The following is a 19,631-nucleotide window of genomic DNA, read 5'->3' on the forward strand; positions in this document are numbered from 1 at the left end:
CTATTTCTCATATTTTGAGTGTTTTTGGTTTGTCCATTATAGTTCAATATTTTTAAAAGATTGAGGTAAATATTACAAATTCGAAAGCTAAAAAAACAGAAAATTTCTATTTTCGTTTTATTTTGACATTTTTGAAGATTTAAATGAATACATATATGAGATCTGAAAAAGGGAAATTTGTATAATCGTTTTTTGGTTTCACATTTTTTTAAGATTGGGATAAATATTTAAGTATTGTATTACAAATCTGAAAGTTAGAAAAAAATAAATTTAATTGAAATAAATATTGCAAATGTGAAATCTTAAGAAGGGGAATTTGTATAATTAACTTTGTATACAAGACGAGATGACTTTGGTTAAGTGCATTAAGAAACAAAAAACACAGACAAATTAAAAAAAAAAAAAAACTACCGGTTCAAGAAACCGTCGTCCAAGTTACCGGTTCAATCTAATATAACTGATGAACCGAGCCTGATTCGTTAAACCTTTATTTATTTATTTAAGATCAGAAGAAACCTCAAAATCGTCCCAGTTGATCTCTCTCTAAAGAAAAAATTGAAACGCAATGGAGGACGCAGATGGACTCAGCTTCGATTTCGAAGGCGGTCTTGATTCCGGACCTGTTCAGTCCTCCGCTTCAGTCCCGGTTGCTCCGCCTGAAAACTCTTCCTCCGCCGCTGTTCACGTAGCACCGAGCTACGATCACGCAGCCGCGACGGTTGCTGGAGCTGGGAGGGGACGAAGTTTCCGGCAGACTGTTTGCAGACACTGGCTTCGAGGTCTGTGTATGAAAGGTGACGCCTGTGGATTTCTCCACCAGTTTGACAAAGCTCGTATGCCGATCTGCCGGTTTTTCCGGTTATACGGTGAATGTCGAGAACAGGATTGTGTGTATAAGCATACCAATGAAGACATCAAAGAATGCAATATGTATGTCACTTTCACTTCTTATTGATGTTAGGGCTTTTAGTGAATTGATGAACTTGGTGCTAAGAGAGATGTAACAATTGTTATGAAATCTCAGAGATTTTACACTATGCAATGATTGAGATTGTGTTGATTCTTTGTATGGTTAGCTTATTTACTTACAGATGATGTTATATTTTGCAGGTACAAGTTGGGATTTTGTCCCAATGGTCCTGATTGTAGGTACAGGCATGCAAAGCTACCTGGACCTCCACCACCAGTTGAGGAAGTTCTTCAGAAGATACAACAATTGACATCATACAATTTTGGGCCAAATAGGTTCTATCAACCACGGAATGTTGCTCCACAGCTACAAGATAAACCTCAGGGGCAAGTTCCGACGCAAGGTCAGCCACAAGAATCAGGTAACTCGATGCAGCAACAACAACAACAACAACCTCAGCAATCACAGCACCAGGTTAACCAGACACAGATACCACCAAACCCTGCTGACCAAACAAACAGATCATCTCATCCTTTGCCTCAGGGGGTAAATAGGTTTGTTCAGAGTCCCAAGGTTTTTAATTGGGTTATGTAAATTATGTTTCTGTATATCTATCAAGACGGTTGTCGTTTTCCCACTATTGAACTATGGTTTTCTTATGAGAGATTTGATCACTTTTACATGTAACTGGTTACTTGCAAGTTCAGAATTTTCTAACTTTATATATATATATAGATACATATTGAACATCGTGTTTCATTACTACCCTTGATTTTAGGATACTTTTTCTTTGATAGTTAGGTAAATTTCAGCTATTACATGTTACCCCAGTTTTTAAGAAAACAAAAAAATCGACACATATTTAGCATGTGGGATGGCTTTTCACTCTGATTAATCTTTAAGGATTATTAGTCTCCTCTTTCCATCAGGTTCATTTCTTCATTGAGCTAATTTTGGATATAGGCTTTGCAAATGGTGGTATACATGAACTGGTTTCTGCTAATATTGTATTTTATATTTGATTATAGTTTTGTGTCATAAAGAAGCATAAAATTCATTTTGTTACTGTAAAATTGCTATATTATAGCACCAGTTTGGTGTTTATTTAGTCTTCTGCTCACTGCCTAATCGCAAGTGGTTTTGAGGACCTTCTGAGACCCTAAAAGTCATGTTTTCTCTTAACAGTATGTAATGTTTATGATGTGAGCAGTTTTGATACTGTTAAACAGGTTCCAATTGTTTTGGTTTGTCTTTTGTCCTGTATTATGACATTTTATGCTTGCTGCTTGCTTGTGTGATATAGTTAGTATTCTTTTCAACATAGATGTACGTTCAGTTTTCTAGTTTCATGAGTGTGGCACTTATGACCTTTTGGTTGTCTCTAATTAGTATACGACTTATATCTCTGTTACCTACAGTCTCAGTTATTAACCTTTCTTAACATCTTGATAACTATTGTGCTTGTATTTCTGTGAATTATATGCTAATGCGTTGTCAATGATAACCGGCCTAGGGGGTAGACTTTGTGTGTTCGCATATCTGAAATTTCATTTTGCTGCTGTTTTCCTTTCTAGTACGTATAGAGATATGGCTAGATTGCTGATGATCTTGCCGCTCTTTAAGTTTTGATGATTACAATTTGTTATCTTATTGGTCTCCAGGGGTTGCTTTTTGGCTAAAACGTAAGCTTATGCAGATATTAGTAAGGGACCTTGTAGTTCATGTAGCTATCTTCTGAAATCACATACAATGTATATTATTATCTGAAGAAGGAGAGAATTCTTCAAACGTTGTCTAGGATTTTGGCTTGATGTTATAGTTTGATGTAATTGTTGTATGTTTGGTATTATGCCTTATGCTATAATACTCTTACTCATCATCCGTCATCCCTAATGTTATTTAGGATCTTGGTTTTTCAGGTATTTTGTAGTTAAAAGTTGCAATCGAGAAAATTTTGAATTATCTGTGCAACAAGGAGTATGGGCTACACAAAGGAGCAATGAAGCTAAACTTAATGAAGCTTTTGACTCTGTGGAAAATGTGATCTTGATATTTTCTGTCAACCGGACCCGGCATTTCCAGGTACTTTACTGGGTTAAGCATAATGCTTATTATGTTGGTAAATCAATTTCCCTATTCATCTGTACCAATGCTTGCCTTTCTGTAGTTTTCTTCTCCATAGGATTGTATTTTGTAGGCAGCGTTATGTTTCCAAATAACTTTGTTTCACATATGATGTTATAGGGCTGTGCTAAGATGACATCAAGAATTGGTGGTTACATTGGTGGAGGAAATTGGAAACATGAACATGGAACTGCACAATATGGCCGGAACTTTTCAGTTAAATGGTTAAAGGTATACTGTCTGACTAAGCTTTCCCTTTAATCAATAGTCCATTCGCTAAGTTGTGGATTTAATTTTAAGCCTATATGATCTTGCGCCTCTGCTATATTCTAAACAGTAATTCTCAGTCTTAATGTCACTATACTCTTTTACCCTACCAACCTCAACACACAGCATCCCACTTTTTTATATCTATTGTATCGATTCTGCAATGTTAACAATGTTACTGAGAAGTAAAGAGGATGCTTTCATAATGCATGCAGTAACAGGACTTTTATGACTGATTGTAATTCTTACCATTGTAGTTGTGCGAGCTATCCTTCCACAAAACTCGGAATTTGAAGAATCCTTACAATGAAAACTTACCTGTGAAGGTACGTGGAACTTCTCACTATGTTTTTGATACGCTTCTCTAGCTGATCCTCTATATGGGATTACTAATACACTCCGCAAAGACCTAACGAGTTACTCCTTATTGACCTAACTTGCACGGTTACTCGTATATTTTGCTAGACATTAAGTTACTATTGATACAATGATTGCTATTAACTAATGCTCGTTGTGTAATGTTTAAGTTTTTACAAGTACTTGCATGTAAGCTAGTCACTTTCATCTTACTCTTTTGGTTCAATGACCGTAGATAAGCAGAGACTGCCAGGAGTTAGAGCTTTCCGTTGGAGAACAGCTGGCGTCTTTGCTTTATCTTGAACCAGATAGCGAGCTTATGGTATATGCTCTCTCCCACTCTCTCTTTCTTGTTTTACTTTGTTCTTTCATGATATTTTTATGCGTATAAAACTAAACACAGTGAAGAACTGAGCTCCATATGCTCTTTTATTGATGACTTAGTAGGTTCCTTCTAGGATTTTTTTTCATTCTATTACTTCATCGTGGATTATTAAGTTTCGTTTTTCCTTGAATCCAAGGCAATCTCCATAGCTGCAGAAGCCAAACGAGAAGAGGAAAAAGCAAAGGGTGTGAATCCAGAGAGCAGAGCGGTGAATCCAGACATTGTGCCGTTTGAAGATAACGAAGAAGAGGAAGAGGAAGAAGACGAAAGTGAGGAGGAAGAAGAGAGCATGGCTGGCGGTCCTCAAGGCAGAGGAAGAGGAAGAGGAATGATGTGGCCTCCTCAAATGCCTCTAGGACGCGGAATCAGACCTATGCCCGGAATGGGAGGCTTCCCTCTCGGGGTAATGGGCCCTGCCGATGCATTTCCCTATGGGCCTGGTGGCTATAACGGTATGCCAGATCCGTTTGGTATGGGTCCAAGACCCTTTGGACCGTATGGACCGAGGTTTGGTGGTGATTTCAGAGGACCAGTGCCCGGAATGACGTTTCCTGGTAGGCCACCGCAACAGTTTCCACATGGCGGTTATGGTATGATGGGAGGCGCAGGACGTGGCCCGCATATGGGAGGAATGGGAAACGCTCCTCGAGGAGGCCGACCGATGTATTATCCACCAGCAACATCATCAGCACGTCCTGGCCCAACCAACCGGAAAACACCTGAGAGAAGCGAGGAGAGAGGAGTGGGGGCGGATCAACAAAATCAGGATGCATCCCATGACATGGAGCAGTTTGAGGTCGGAAACAGTTTAAGAAATGAAGAGAGTGAAAGTGAAGAAGAAGACGAAGCTCCAAGACGATCAAGACATGGAGAAGGAAAGAAGCGTCGGTGAGAGAGACTTACACAAGCTATAATTCACCTCTCTCTCTCTCTCCCCTCTATTTTTGATTCAAACATATTAGTATTACATTACTGGTATATTGTTCGTATTTTCGAGATATTTTGTACTATCAGACGACAAGAGTTGGTAAAACAACTCTCACACATCTTTAGTATTATTACTCTTTAAGGTTTATGCCATTAGACTTTGGAAAAAGAACAGAGGACCAAATAGCCTTCAACTGTGCATAAACAAGTCACATCAACTATTTAGTTTTGCCTAGTCTTTTGATCTTTCGACTGATATTGTAAAAAGTTTATCAATCAAAAGTGAATACATAAACAACAATATTAGACCGTAAACGAAGCCCAAATGAAATTTAAACCGCCAAGAGATGAGTCAGTTCGACATCATAAATTATGTTTGAAATCTAATAATATTCCCATCGGGTGAAGATAATTCACGTAATCTTTGAAGATTTATCATGAACAAGAAAAAAAAAAAAAAAAGGAATTGAACCCTCAAAATAAAGAAACGGCTGGGATATAAACCCTAGTTTTGTTTTTTTTCTCTCTCTTAAAGTTATATTAAACCCTAGTATCATACAACATGAAAACAACAATGAAAGGTTTGCTCCCCCGATCTTGAGTATAAACTCGAAAAAAAAAAACTCCCTTTTGACATATCTCCTCCGCTCAGACTTCCTTTGCCGAGTCGAAGCTACAGTTTGTTTTTGGTAGGCGCCATGAAACGCGAGAAGAGACAACGTATTGAGGCAGATACGATCCCTCTTGACCTAGAGGAGGCTATACTCACTAAATTGCCTGCCAAGTCTCTTATGAAGTTCCTATGTGTATCAAAGATGTGGTCTTCCATCATCCGAAACCAAAGGTTTGTCAATTCTTACTACGCTATGTCCTCCACGATCCGATCGCGGTTTACAATCGCTTTCTGCTGCGGTTCACAGTCCATGGTTAATGACTGGCGTTTGTTCGTCTTCTCGTCTTCCTACGAAGATGAGAAATCTTCTTCTTTGGCAACCACTTTCCATATGACAATACCTTCAGTGTACTTGTCTAACGCCTCCGCCTGTCAATCTGTCCATGGCTTAATCGGGTGTACTAGCAGTGATCCGTTCATTGTCTGTAACCCCAGCACCAACAAATTCACTATCCTACCATGTGCCGGGGCACACACATTCTGGGGATACGATCCTGTTGGAGATCAGTACAAAGCACTGACCTGGGTGTCTCACCCTCATCAGCCTCATGATTCTCTAGTGTACGAGGTTTTAACACTTGGAGGAGGAGAATCTTCATGGACACGCAATAGGTTTACCAGCCCGCCTCATTTCACTTTTACCAAATCAAAATGTATCAATGGTTTCGTGTATTATGCTGCTTGGACCCCAACCCGAACTACAAATCCGATGATTGTGTGTTTTGATGTTAGATATGAGAGGCTGAGCTTTATCAAAGCGCCTATGGCTGTTGTTTGCTGGGAGGGTGAATCTATTCTCATAGAATACAGAGGCAAGTTAGCTTCAATTGCAAGACACCCTTATGCTGATTTCCATTATTTTGATTTATGGATACTAGAGGATGTGAAGACACATGACTGGTCCAAGCAAACATTTGAGCTTCCTTTCTCTTTGGGGATGGGTAGGAATATCACTTCCCCGGGCACTAACAAAGCTGGTGAAATCATTTTTGCACCAAAACGCCTCTCAAATGATGCTCTACCATACTACATTTTTTACTACAATGTTGATAGAAAAGACATGAGAAGAGTTAGGCTACTAGGAATTGCTGACGATGAAGAGTTTAGGCGCCGTTACACGATCGCAGGGCAATGTTACGTCTCCATCTCACCCGAACACGTCGAAACTATTGCCTCTCTATGATCTGTTTTATGTACCCTTTTCTTCAAGGATCTTGTTTTAAGAGCTTGCATGACAAACTCTATGGTTTTTTTTTCATCTTATAATCAATAATTTAAGCGTTGGCTTTTCAACACCAAGGCAAGCTAGTTCGTCGTCTTAATTAGTAGGAGTCATGATTTGCAAGCTTATATTTTTGAAAGGCGTGTTTTTCTAGTCTTATTTCTGGTGCTTTTAGTATTATGACACAACTCTTATTACTTGCTGGCAAGCAATGATCCTGTGTTTTGAAAGAAGACCCCAATATAAAAATAAAGAAAAAGACTCCTTTGCGATTCTCTGTTGCATTTTTCAGGTTTCTCCTCTGTTTCACTCAGAGGTGCACCATCTCTCCTCTAGTTTCTCCTTTGAGCTCTGTTTGTATTCTCTAATAAAACAGAAGCACATCACTCTCTTTTGCTCTCGTATGCTCTGCCTTGTTTTTTGGTATGAACACAAAACCTAAACTACTAGTAAGAGAGAAGAGAGGTCTTTAATCTTCTACATTAATATTTCAGATCACACGGATACTTTGTTAGAAACACATTCATATAGTGACGCTCTCCACTTGCTACACTACAGTCACTTCTATACTCTAATCATGAATCTTACAAGTCCCATTGTCTACAACAATTTCAGCTACACCTTCACAACGCTTGTACTCAATGTAGGTGGCTAGTTGTTTGCAGGCTTCCTTTGCTTCTTCAGCACATTCATAGTAGTCACCATCTAATATCGAGACAAAGATCGACATTCCACGACCTTCTTCATACAGTTCGCAAAATCAGCCAGCTTAGGGTGGCATGGAACATTTCTGGGAGCTGCCCCCACGCCCCCACGGTCTGCAGAAAACAAGGGGAATTGGATACCAAATTTTAATTTATTTATTATACTTTTGTTTTTTTTTCTTTCTCATTTTTAATTAACATATATAGGATTATATACTCTCTTAGTAGTGGAAAGCTATATCTTAAAGGTTTGTAAATTCTATCTTAAAGGTTTCTAAAGTCTACTTTTTGTGTATTGAGACCTTGAATGGCAAGTAAACTCTACAATAGTTTTTGGATATTGTTTTTCAAAAACCAAAATTTTTACCAAAAACTATAATCTAAAAACCATTTAAGCCACGATCTATTTAGAAATTAATTATTGTCAAGTGGTTATATGTATTTTATCGCTTCATGCTTTAATAATTTGTATTTGTCACTTTCTCCTTTAATAATTTGTATTGTCATGTTATGCTTTAATAACGTATGTTTGTCACTTTCTCCTTTAATAATTTGGATTGTCATATTATGCTTTAATAAAGTTATCCGTGATTTTTGGCTTTATAAAAGAGAATCTTATCTTATCTATGACTTTTGGATTGAACCACTCAATTCGAGTCCAAGGCTCCAACCATTCAATACGTTGGTTCCATTTTTCTATAAATTGGAACTCATTCTTTCATTGATGTACCAATACCATACATCTCACCTTACTAAAAAATCATAATGGATCCATCAGAATATCCTTTTGATATTGAAACTTACAAGAGGCAGTCCGAAATTGAAGAGAGGTATGTCATCAACCGGTTTAGAGAGCGTCGAAACAAAATAGAGGAAGACTATCCACCTCGTAACAAGAGAAAATACGTCAAAAGAGATCATGCAGCAGCAAATCAAAGACTAATCGACGACTACTTTGCCAATGAACCTACATATGACGATGCAATGTTTCGTAGGCGATTCCGGATGCGAAAACATATTTTCCTTCGGATCGTTGGAGACCTATCAAGCAGCGAAAACTACTTCACCCAACGATCTGCATGCAGCCAAGAAAGAAGGTATATCTCCATTAGCAAAATGTACTACGGCCATGCGAATGTTAGCATATGGTGTGGCAGCTGACGCGGTGGATGAATACATCAAAATTGGAGGTACTACTGCTTTAGAGTGCTTGCGAAGATTCTGTAAAGGAATCATACGGCTGTATGAGCAAGAGTATCTCAGAGCCCCAACTCAAGATGACCTCCAGAGAATTTTACATGTTAGTGAGATGCGAGGGTTTCCAGGGATGATTGGGAGTATTGATTGCATGCACTGGGAATGGAAAAATTTTCCTACAGCGTGGGAAGGTCAATTTACTCGAGGAGATAAGGGAACCACCACTGTTATTCTTGAAGCAGTTGCATCTCATGATCTGTGGATCTGTCATGCTTTTTTTGGATGTCCGGGCACACTGAACGATATAAACGTCTTGGATCGTTCACCGGTGTTTGATGATGTTGAACAAGGAAATACTCCAAGAGTGAATTTCTTTGTGAATCAACGTCCATATAATATGGCTTATTATCTGGCTGATGGTATCTATCCTTCTTATCCTACTTTCGTCAAATCGATTAGGCTACCTCAAAGTGAACCAGACAAGTTATTTGCACAACGTCAGGAGGCGTGTCGGAAGGACATCGAACATGCATTTGGAGTGTTGCAAGCTCGATTTAAAATCATTCGCGAACTAGCTCGCCCGTGGGACATAACCGATTTGGCTATCATCATGAGGTTGTGTATCATATTGCATAATATGATTGTTGAGGATGAACGAGATACATATGCTCAACATTGGACTGATTATGATCAATCTGAGGCAAGTGGGTCGAGTACACAACAACCATTCTCGACCGAAGTGCTAGCTGTATTTGCAAATCATGTGCGTGCTAGATCCGAGTTGCGTGATTCAAATGTACATCACGAATTGCAAGCAGATCTAGTCAAACACATCTGGGCACAATTCGGAATGTTCCGTGGTGAATAAGATTTTGAAGTTTGTGAGTTGAGATTATTGTACTAATTAAGTTATGAGTGTTTCCTTTACTTGTTGTGTGCTTGTTGTATTGCATTTTAAATTTATGTTCACTGTATGTGTTTTAGTAATGATTATTTCTATTTCTCGTTTTTATTATTTGTAAAATTTTATGAGTGATTATTTCTATTTCTGAGTGATTATTTCTATTTCTCGTTTTTATTAAGTTTTGAGTGATTATTTCTATTTCTCGTTTTCAAGTTTGATATTAACGATGATTAATAATATGTAATCACAAAAAACATAAACATTAATAAAATGAAAAATATGAAATAAAATGGTGGGGTAAGGTGTTGTAATTTTATTAAATAAAACTATTGCAGAGAGTAAAAGTTATGTAGGTATTGAATAATGATGTGAAAGAGAGAAAAAATGATGTGGAGTGTTAAAAGGAAAAAGGTGGTTGTTGTAAATGGGTAATCATTGTAGATAGTCTCATGACCTGAGTTACACATGTAAGGCTACAGTTGCATAAAATGTTGTATTAAAAGGTATCATCAAACTCCAGGGATTTGAGTTTACAAATTTGCTTATTTTTATTTATCTTAATATTTTTACAATTTTTATTAAATTTATAGTAGACGTTGATTTTTTGTTTTTACAAAAAAAATAACTTTAGTAAAAACAAACGACACCCGGTGTGTACGCGTAATAATACTAGTTGTTTTGATAAAGTAGGTTTTTATTACGCGTACACACCGGGTGTCGTTTGTTTTTACTAAAGTTATTTTTTTTGTAAAAACAAAAAATCAACGTCTACTATAAATTTAATAAAAATTGTAAAAATATTAAGATAAATAAAAATAAGCAAATTTGTAAACTCAAATCCCTGGAGTTTGATGATACCTTTTAATACAACATTTTATGCAACTGTAGCCTTACATGTGTAACTCAGGTCATGAGACTATCTACAATGATTACCCATTTACAACAACCACCTTTTTCCTTTTAACACTCCACATCATTTTTTCTCTCTTTCACATCATTATTCAATACCTACATAACTTTTACTCTCTGCAATAGTTTTATTTAATAAAATTACAACACCTTACCCCACCATTTTATTTCATATTTTTCATTTTATTAATGTTTATGTTTTTTGTGATTACATATTATTAATCATCGTTAATATCAAACTTGAAAACGAGAAATAGAAATAATCACTCAAAACTTAATAAAAACGAGAAATAGAAATAATCACTCAGAAATAGAAATAATCACTCATAAAATTTTACAAATAATAAAAACGAGAAATAGAAATAATCATTACTAAAACACATACAGTGAACATAAATTTAAAATGCAATACAACAAGCACACAACAAGTAAAGGAAACACTCATAACTTAATTAGTACAATAATCTCAACTCACAAACTTCAAAATCTTATTCACCACGGAACATTCCGAATTGTGCCCAGATGTGTTTGACTAGATCTGCTTGCAATTCGTGATGTACATTTGAATCACGCAACTCGGATCTAGCACGCACATGATTTGCAAATACAGCTAGCACTTCGGTCGAGAATGGTTGTTGTGTACTCGACCCACTTGCCTCAGATTGATCATAATCAGTCCAATGTTGAGCATATGTATCTCGTTCATCCTCAACAATCATATTATGCAATATGATACACAACCTCATGATGATAGCCAAATCGGTTATGTCCCACGGGCGAGCTAGTTCGCGAATGATTTTAAATCGAGCTTGCAACACTCCAAATGCATGTTCGATGTCCTTCCGACACGCCTCCTGACGTTGTGCAAATAACTTGTCTGGTTCACTTTGAGGTAGCCTAATCGATTTGACGAAAGTAGGATAAGAAGGATAGATACCATCAGCCAGATAATAAGCCATATTATATGGACGTTGATTCACAAAGAAATTCACTCTTGGAGTATTTCCTTGTTCAACATCATCAAACACCGGTGAACGATCCAAGACGTTTATATCGTTCAGTGTGCCCGGACATCCAAAAAAAGCATGACAGATCCACAGATCATGAGATGCAACTGCTTCAAGAATAACAGTGGTGGTTCCCTTATCTCCTCGAGTAAATTGACCTTCCCACGCTGTAGGAAAATTTTTCCATTCCCAGTGCATGCAATCAATACTCCCAATCATCCCTGGAAACCCTCGCATCTCACTAACATGTAAAATTCTCTGGAGGTCATCTTGAGTTGGGGCTCTGAGATACTCTTGCTCATACAGCCGTATGATTCCTTTACAGAATCTTCGCAAGCACTCTAAAGCAGTAGTACCTCCAATTTTGATGTATTCATCCACCGCGTCAGCTGCCACACCATATGCTAACATTCGCATGGCCGTAGTACATTTTGCTAATGGAGATATACCTTCTTTCTTGGCTGCATGCAGATCGTTGGGTGAAGTAGTTTTCGCTGCTTGATAGGTCTCCAACGATCCGAAGGAAAATATGTTTTCGCATCCGGAATCGCCTACGAAACATTGCATCGTCATATGTAGGTTCATTGGCAAAGTAGTCGTCGATTAGTCTTTGATTTGCTGCTGCATGATCTCTTTTGACGTATTTTCTCTTGTTACGAGGTGGATAGTCTTCCTCTATTTTGTTTCGACGCTCTCTAAACCGGTTGATGACATACCTCTCTTCAATTTCGGACTGCCTCTTGTAAGTTTCAATATCAAAAGGATATTCTGATGGATCCATTATGATTTTTTAGTAAGGTGAGATGTATGGTATTGGTACATCAATGAAAGAATGAGTTCCAATTTATAGAAAAATGGAACCAACGTATTGAATGGTTGGAGCCTTGGACTCGAATTGAGTGGTTCAATCCAAAAGTCATAGATAAGATAAGATTCTCTTTTATAAAGCCAAAAATCACGGATAACTTTATTAAAGCATAATATGACAATCCAAATTATTAAAGGAGAAAGTGACAAACATACGTTATTAAAGCATAACATGACAATACAAATTATTAAAGGAGAAAGTGACAAACACAAATTATTAAAGCATGAAGCGATAAAATACATATAACCACTTGACAATAATTAATTTCTAAATAGATCGTGGCTTAAATGGTTTTTAGATTATAGTTTTTGGTAAAAATTTTGGTTTTTGAAAAACAATATCCAAAAACTATTGTAGAGTTTACTTGCCATTCAAGGTCTCAATACACAAAAAGTAGACTTTAGAAACCTTTAAGATAGAATTTACAAACCTTTAAGATATAGCTTTCCACTACTAAGAGAGTATATAATCCTATATATGTTAATTAAAAATGAGAAAGAAAAAAAAACAAAAGTATAATAAATAAATTAAAATTTGGTATCCAATTCCCCTTGTTTTCTGCAGACCGTGGGGGCGTGGGGGCAGCTCCCAGAAATGTTCCATGCCACCCTAAGCTGGCTGATTTTGCGAACTGTATGAAGAAGGTCGTGGAATGTCGATCTTTGTCTCGATATTAGATGGTGACTACTATGAATGTGCTGAAGAAGCAAAGGAAGCCTGCAAACAACTAGCCACCTACATTGAGTACAAGCGTTGTGAAGGTGTAGCTGAAATTGTTGTAGACAATGGGACTTGTAAGATTCATGATTAGAGTATAGAAGTGACTGTAGTGTAGCAAGTGGAGAGCGTCACTATATGAATGTGTTTCTAACAAAGTATCCGTGTGATCTGAAATATTAATGTAGAAGATTAAAGACCTCTCTTCTCTCTTACTAGTAGTTTAGGTTTTGTGTTCATACCAAAAAACAAGGCAGAGCATACGAGAGCAAAAGAGAGTGATGTGCTTCTGTTTTATTAGAGAATACAAACAGAGCTCAAAGGAGAAACTAGAGGAGAGATGGTGCACCTCTGAGTGAAACAGAGGAGAAACCTGAAAAATGCAACAGAGAATCGCAAAGGAGTCTTTTTCTTTATTTTTATATTGGGGTCTTCTTTCAAAACACAGGATCATTGCTTGCCAGCAAGTAATAAGAGTTGTGTCATAATACTAAAAGCACCAGAAATAAGACTAGAAAAACACGCCTTTCAAAAATATAAGCTTGCAAATCATGACTCCTACTAATTAAGACGACGAACTAGCTTGCCTTGGTGTTGAAAAGCCAACGCTTAAATTATTGATTATAAGATGAAAAAAAAACCATAGAGTTTGTCATGCAAGCTCTTAAAACAAGATCCTTGAAGAAAAGGGTACATAAAACAGATCATAGAGAGGCAATAGTTTCGACGTGTTCGGGTGAGATGGAGACGTAACATTGCCCTGCGATCGTGTAACGGCGCCTAAACTCTTCATCGTCAGCAATTCCTAGTAGCCTAACTCTTCTCATGTCTTTTCTATCAACATTGTAGTAAAAAATGTAGTATGGTAGAGCATCATTTGAGAGGCGTTTTGGTGCAAAAATGATTTCACCAGCTTTGTTAGTGCCCGGGGAAGTGATATTCCTACCCATCCCCAAAGAGAAAGGAAGCTCAAATGTTTGCTTGGACCAGTCATGTGTCTTCACATCCTCTAGTATCCATAAATCAAAATAATGGAAATCAGCATAAGGGTGTCTTGCAATTGAAGCTAACTTGCCTCTGTATTCTATGAGAATAGATTCACCCTCCCAGCAAACAACAGCCATAGGCGCTTTGATAAAGCTCAGCCTCTCATATCTAACATCAAAACACACAATCATCGGATTTGTAGTTCGGGTTGGGGTCCAAGCAGCATAATACACGAAACCATTGATACATTTTGATTTGGTAAAAGTGAAATGAGGCGGGCTGGTAAACCTATTGCGTGTCCATGAAGATTCTCCTCCTCCAAGTGTTAAAACCTCGTACACTAGAGAATCATGAGGCTGATGAGGGTGAGACACCCAGGTCAGTGCTTTGTACTGATCTCCAACAGGATCGTATCCCCAGAATGTGTGTGCCCCGGCACATGGTAGGATAGTGAATTTGTTGGTGCTGGGGTTACAGACAATGAACGGATCACTGCTAGTACACCCGATTAAGCCATGGACAGATTGACAGGCGGAGGCGTTAGACAAGTACACTGAAGGTATTGTCATATGGAAAGTGGTTGCCAAAGAAGAAGATTTCTCATCTTCGTAGGAAGACGAGAAGACGAACAAACGCCAGTCATTAACCATGGACTGTGAACCGCAGCAGAAAGCGATTGTAAACCGCGATCGGATCGTGGAGGACATAGCGTAGTAAGAATTGACAAACCTTTGGTTTCGGATGATGGAAGACCACATCTTTGATACACATAGGAACTTCATAAGAGACTTGGCAGGCAATTTAGTGAGTATAGCCTCCTCTAGGTCAAGAGGGATCGTATCTGCCTCAATACGTTGTCTCTTCTCGCGTTTCATGGCGCCTACCAAAAACAAACTGTAGCTTCGACTCGGCAAAGGAAGTCTGAGCGGAGGAGATATGTCAAAAGGGAGTTTTTTTTTTTCGAGTTTATACTCAAGATCGGGGGAGCAAACCTTTCATTGTTGTTTTCATGTTGTATGATACTAGGGTTTAATATAACTTTAAGAGAGAGAAAAAAAACAAAACTAGGGTTTATATCCCAGCCGTTTCTTTATTTTGAGGGTTCAATTCCTTTTTTTTTTTTTTTTCTTGTTCATGATAAATCTTCAAAGATTACGTGAATTATCTTCACCCGATGGGAATATTATTAGATTTCAAACATAATTTATGATGTCGAACTGACTCATCTCTTGGCGGTTTAAATTTCATTTGGGCTTCGTTTACGGTCTAATATTGTTGTTTATGTATTCACTTTTGATTGATAAACTTTTTACAATATCAGTCGAAAGATCAAAAGACTAGGCAAAACTAAATAGTTGATGTGACTTGTTTATGCACAGTTGAAGGCTATTTGGTCCTCTGTTCTTTTTCCAAAGTCTAATGGCATAAACCTTAAAGAGTAATAATACTAAAGATGTGTGAGAGTTGTTTTACCAACTCTTGTCGTCTGATAGTACAAAATATCTCGAAAATACGAACAATATACCAGTAATGTAATACTAATATGTTTGAATCAAAAATAGAGGGGAGAGAGAGAGAGAGGTGAATTATAGCTTGTGTAAGTCTCTCTCACCGACGCTTCTTTCCTTCTCCATGTCTTGATCGTCTTGGAGCTTCGTCTTCTTCTTCACTTTCACTCTCTTCATTTCTTAAACTGTTTCCGACCTCAAACTGCTCCATGTCATGGGATGCATCCTGATTTTGTTGATCCGCCCCCACTCCTCTCTCCTCGCTTCTCTCAGGTGTTTTCCGGTTGGTTGGGCCAGGACGTGCTGATGATGTTGCTGGTGGATAATACATCGGTCGGCCTCCTCGAGGAGCGTTTCCCATTCCTCCCATATGCGGGCCACGTCCTGCGCCTCCCATCATACCATAACCGCCATGTGGAAACTGTTGCGGTGGCCTACCAGGAAACGTCATTCCGGGCACTGGTCCTCTGAAATCACCACCAAACCTCGGTCCATACGGTCCAAAGGGTCTTGGACCCATACCAAACGGATCTGGCATACCGTTATAGCCACCAGGCCCATAGGGAAATGCATCGGCAGGGCCCATTACCCCGAGAGGGAAGCCTCCCATTCCGGGCATAGGTCTGATTCCGCGTCCTAGAGGCATTTGAGGAGGCCACATCATTCCTCTTCCTCTTCCTCTGCCTTGAGGACCGCCAGCCATGCTCTCTTCTTCCTCCTCACTTTCGTCTTCTTCCTCTTCCTCTTCTTCGTTATCTTCAAACGGCACAATGTCTGGATTCACCGCTCTGCTCTCTGGATTCACACCCTTTGCTTTTTCCTCTTCTCGTTTGGCTTCTGCAGCTATGGAGATTGCCTTGGATTCAAGGAAAAACGAAACTTAATAATCCACGATGAAGTAATAGAATGAAAAAAAATCCTAGAAGGAACCTACTAAGTCATCAATAAAAGAGCATATGGAGCTCAGTTCTTCACTGTGTTTAGTTTTATACGCATAAAAATATCATGAAAGAACAAAGTAAAACAAGAAAGAGAGAGTGGGAGAGAGCATATACCATAAGCTCGCTATCTGGTTCAAGATAAAGCAAAGACGCCAGCTGTTCTCCAACGGAAAGCTCTAACTCCTGGCAGTCTCTGCTTATCTACGGTCATTGAACCAAAAGAGTAAGATGAAAGTGACTAGCTTACATGCAAGTACTTGTAAAAACTTAAACATTACACAACGAGCATTAATTAATAGCAATCATTGTATCAATAGTAACTTAATGTCTAGCAAAATATACGAGTAACCGTGCAAGTTAGGTCAATAAGGAGTAACTCGTTAGGTCTTTGCGGAGTGTATTAGTAATCCCATATAGAGGATCAGCTAGAGAAGCGTATCAAAAACATAGTGAGAAGTTCCACGTACCTTCACAGGTAAGTTTTCATTGTAAGGATTCTTCAAATTCCGAGTTTTGTGGAAGGATAGCTCGCACAACTACAATGGTAAGAATTACAATCAGTCATAAAAGTCCTGTTACTGCATGCATTATGAAAGCATCCTCTTTACTTCTCAGTAACATTGTTAACATTGCAGAATCGATACAATAGATATAAAAAAGTGGGATGCTGTGTGTTGAGGTTGGTAGGGTAAAAGAGTATAGTGACATTAAGACTGAGAATTACTGTTTAGAATATAGCAGAGGCGCAAGATCATATAGGCTTAAAATTAAATCCACAACTTAGCGAATGGACTATTGATTAAAGGAAAAGCTTAGTCAGACAGTATACCTTTAACCATTTAACTGAAAAGTTCCGGCCATATTGTGCAGTTCCATGTTCATGTTTCCAATTTCCTCCACCAATGTAACCACCAATTCTTGATGTCATCTTAGCACAGCCCTATAACATCATATGTGAAACAAAGTTATTTGGAAACATAACGCTGCCTACAAAATACAATCCTATGGAGAAGAAAACTACAGAAAGGCAAGCATTGGTACAGATGAATAGGGAAATTGATTTACCAACATAATAAGCATTATGGTAGCTAATGCTTAACCCAGTAAAGTACCTGGAAATGCCGGGTCCGGTTGACAGAAAATATCAAGATCACATTTTCCACAGAGTCAAAAGCTTCATTAAGTTTAGCTTCATTGCTCCTTTGTGTAGCCCATACTCCTTGTTGCACAGATAATTCAAAATTTTCTCGATTGCAACTTTTAACTACAAAATACCTGAAAAACCAAGATCCTAAATAACATTAGGGATGACGGATGATGAGTAAGAGTATTATAGCATAAGGCATAGGTATATACAGGCTGAGTATTACATCTCAGCCGTTTGTTTCATTTTTTTTTAGATATGGTATGGTTAGTAGAAAATCAAGAATTTTTATATTAAAAGTTAATTAGATAACCGAAATAAAATTAAAATTTTGATTTTGTCGAAAAATCGTAAGTATGAAAATAACAACACTAATTATTTTAGGTTTTAAATGACACATTTTTATTATTTGGTGTATTTTTATTTCAATCCAAAATAATTAGGTATTAAACGTCCAAATAAAAATAATTTCGAGTTTTTTTTGGCATTTTTCCCAATAAGAATAACCTACACTCCTGTGTGGCTAAATCTATATATTTTAAAAAAAGTTTACTTAATTTAACAAATCAAAAGGTAAATTAATTATGATACTAAAAACGATTCCAACTGTGAATGAAAAAAAATAATCAAAATAAATATTAATCTTCAACGATACGAAACATAAGTAAATTTTCTAATATAAACATAAAGTAACATAGATATGCGAATTACCCGCGAGCATTTGCGACCAAATGTATTTAACAAAAATAGTTTAAGATATTTATAAGTTTTAAAAATATTTTGATACATTTTGGTTGTTTACTTTTTAATATTTAAATTAAATGTTTAATAAGTTTTTTATTTTTGAAAAAATTTAAATGAATTATATAGTTATTCCTTTTGTTTATTTTGGAACTTTATTTAAAACATCATATATGTCATTATTTTATTTGTTTTAAAAGTGTTTGTTGGGATGGAACACTATGTCATGAAATCATATAATGAATATAACTTTTAAAAATAACACTTATTTTGTAAAATCTATTATAGTAGATCTAGATTATGCGGGTCAAGTTCTGTGATAAAAAAAATTGTTTGTTAATTTTATTTGATTTGTTTAGTGTTTAAAATTATAAATTTTATTTTGATTGTTAATTCTATGACTTAACCCGTAGTTTACTGCATATTAATTTTAGGACCAAATATGTAACGTATGTGTGTCAAAATCATATTGACCGAGAAATCCTACCAAACAACATTATTCTGAACTTTAATTTAATCCGAAATATCATATTTCTTGAAATTTCAACCCGTGTTATAGCAAGAAATCTTATTTCTTGAAATTTTTTCATATTATAGTGACATATTGAAACAACTCGACCCGTTTTTTTAATAATAATAATAATAACCTAAACTAGTGGTCCCACACCCACTAACCACGTAACCACAATCACACAACAATGGATAACATAAACAATACCATTAAAGCAATAAATAACCAATAACCCAATAACCATTATTAAAACATAACAATTAACCAATAATCTAAACATGATGAATCGAAGAACTAGCAATCCTAAGCAACATTCTAGGGACTCATTTCTAGTAACCTAACAGAAGCCAGACAACAACCAATCGAGCCACTAGAACATCCTCCTCTTTATTGCCTTGATTCTACGATCACACTTTGCCTTTACCTGCACCACAAACACAAATTGAGATGCATGAGTATTTATAAACACTCAATGAGGTAATCCTCTCATCTATTGGGCTATACACACACGCAATTGAGATAACTCTAACCATTAAACAACAATCAACAAACAAACAACAAACCAGGACATCTGCATCGACCGACACCAATTGGGGTTGCATCAACTGACGCAAGCTTGCATCGACCG

General features: G+C 37.2%; 2 protein-coding genes and 2 pseudogenes across 2 annotated transcripts; 2 read left to right on the plus strand and 2 right to left on the minus strand.

Moving 5' to 3' along the window:
- The first annotated feature begins 481 nt into the window (after positions 1 to 481).
- On the plus strand, positions 482 to 5,139 carry LOC104741644 (30-kDa cleavage and polyadenylation specificity factor 30). The gene is made up of 7 exons (XM_087486372.1): positions 482 to 930; positions 1,111 to 1,464; positions 2,830 to 2,992; positions 3,155 to 3,265; positions 3,559 to 3,627; positions 3,894 to 3,980; positions 4,180 to 5,139. The coding sequence occupies exons 1-7, from the start codon at positions 566 to 568 to the stop codon at positions 4,933 to 4,935; spliced, it is 1,905 nt and encodes a 634-aa protein (XP_087342498.1). The 5' UTR covers positions 482 to 565; the 3' UTR covers positions 4,936 to 5,139.
- A 406-nt stretch (positions 5,140 to 5,545) lies between these two features.
- On the plus strand, positions 5,546 to 6,929 carry LOC104743649 (F-box protein At1g30790 pseudogene; annotated as a pseudogene).
- A 6,837-nt stretch (positions 6,930 to 13,766) lies between these two features.
- On the minus strand, positions 13,767 to 15,156 carry LOC147928219 (F-box protein At1g30790 pseudogene; annotated as a pseudogene).
- A 406-nt stretch (positions 15,157 to 15,562) lies between these two features.
- On the minus strand, positions 15,563 to 17,997 carry LOC104777071 (30-kDa cleavage and polyadenylation specificity factor 30). The gene is made up of 6 exons (XM_087486062.1): positions 17,978 to 17,997; positions 17,720 to 17,882; positions 17,437 to 17,547; positions 17,075 to 17,143; positions 16,722 to 16,808; positions 15,563 to 16,522 (listed from the first exon to the last, which is right to left on the minus strand). Exons 1-6 carry the CDS (start codon positions 17,995 to 17,997, stop codon positions 15,767 to 15,769), a joined length of 1,206 nt encoding a protein of 401 aa, XP_087342188.1. The 3' UTR covers positions 15,563 to 15,766.
- Positions 17,998 to 19,631: the final 1,634 nt, after the last annotated feature.

Source organism: Camelina sativa, chromosome 14 (assembly GCF_030686135.1).
Source record: "Camelina sativa cultivar CO46 ecotype springtype chromosome 14, ASM3068613v1".
NCBI classification, from domain to species: Eukaryota; Viridiplantae; Streptophyta; class Magnoliopsida; order Brassicales; family Brassicaceae; genus Camelina; species Camelina sativa.

Coding starts and splice junctions, on each gene's coding strand:
- LOC104741644 (XM_087486372.1), top strand. CDS start 566: ATGGAGGACGCAGATGGACTCAGCTTCGATTTCGAAGGCGGTCTTGAT. Junction 3,628..3,893: donor ATGAAAACTTACCTGTGAAG/GTACGTGGAACT, acceptor CAATGACCGTAG/ATAAGCAGAGACTGCCAGGA. Junction 3,981..4,179: donor AACCAGATAGCGAGCTTATG/GTATATGCTCTC, acceptor CTTGAATCCAAG/GCAATCTCCATAGCTGCAGA.
- LOC104777071 (XM_087486062.1), bottom strand. CDS start 17,997: ATGAAACAAACGGCTGAGAT. Junction 16,809..17,074: donor ATGAAAACTTACCTGTGAAG/GTACGTGGAACT, acceptor CAATGACCGTAG/ATAAGCAGAGACTGCCAGGA. Junction 16,523..16,721: donor AACCAGATAGCGAGCTTATG/GTATATGCTCTC, acceptor CTTGAATCCAAG/GCAATCTCCATAGCTGCAGA.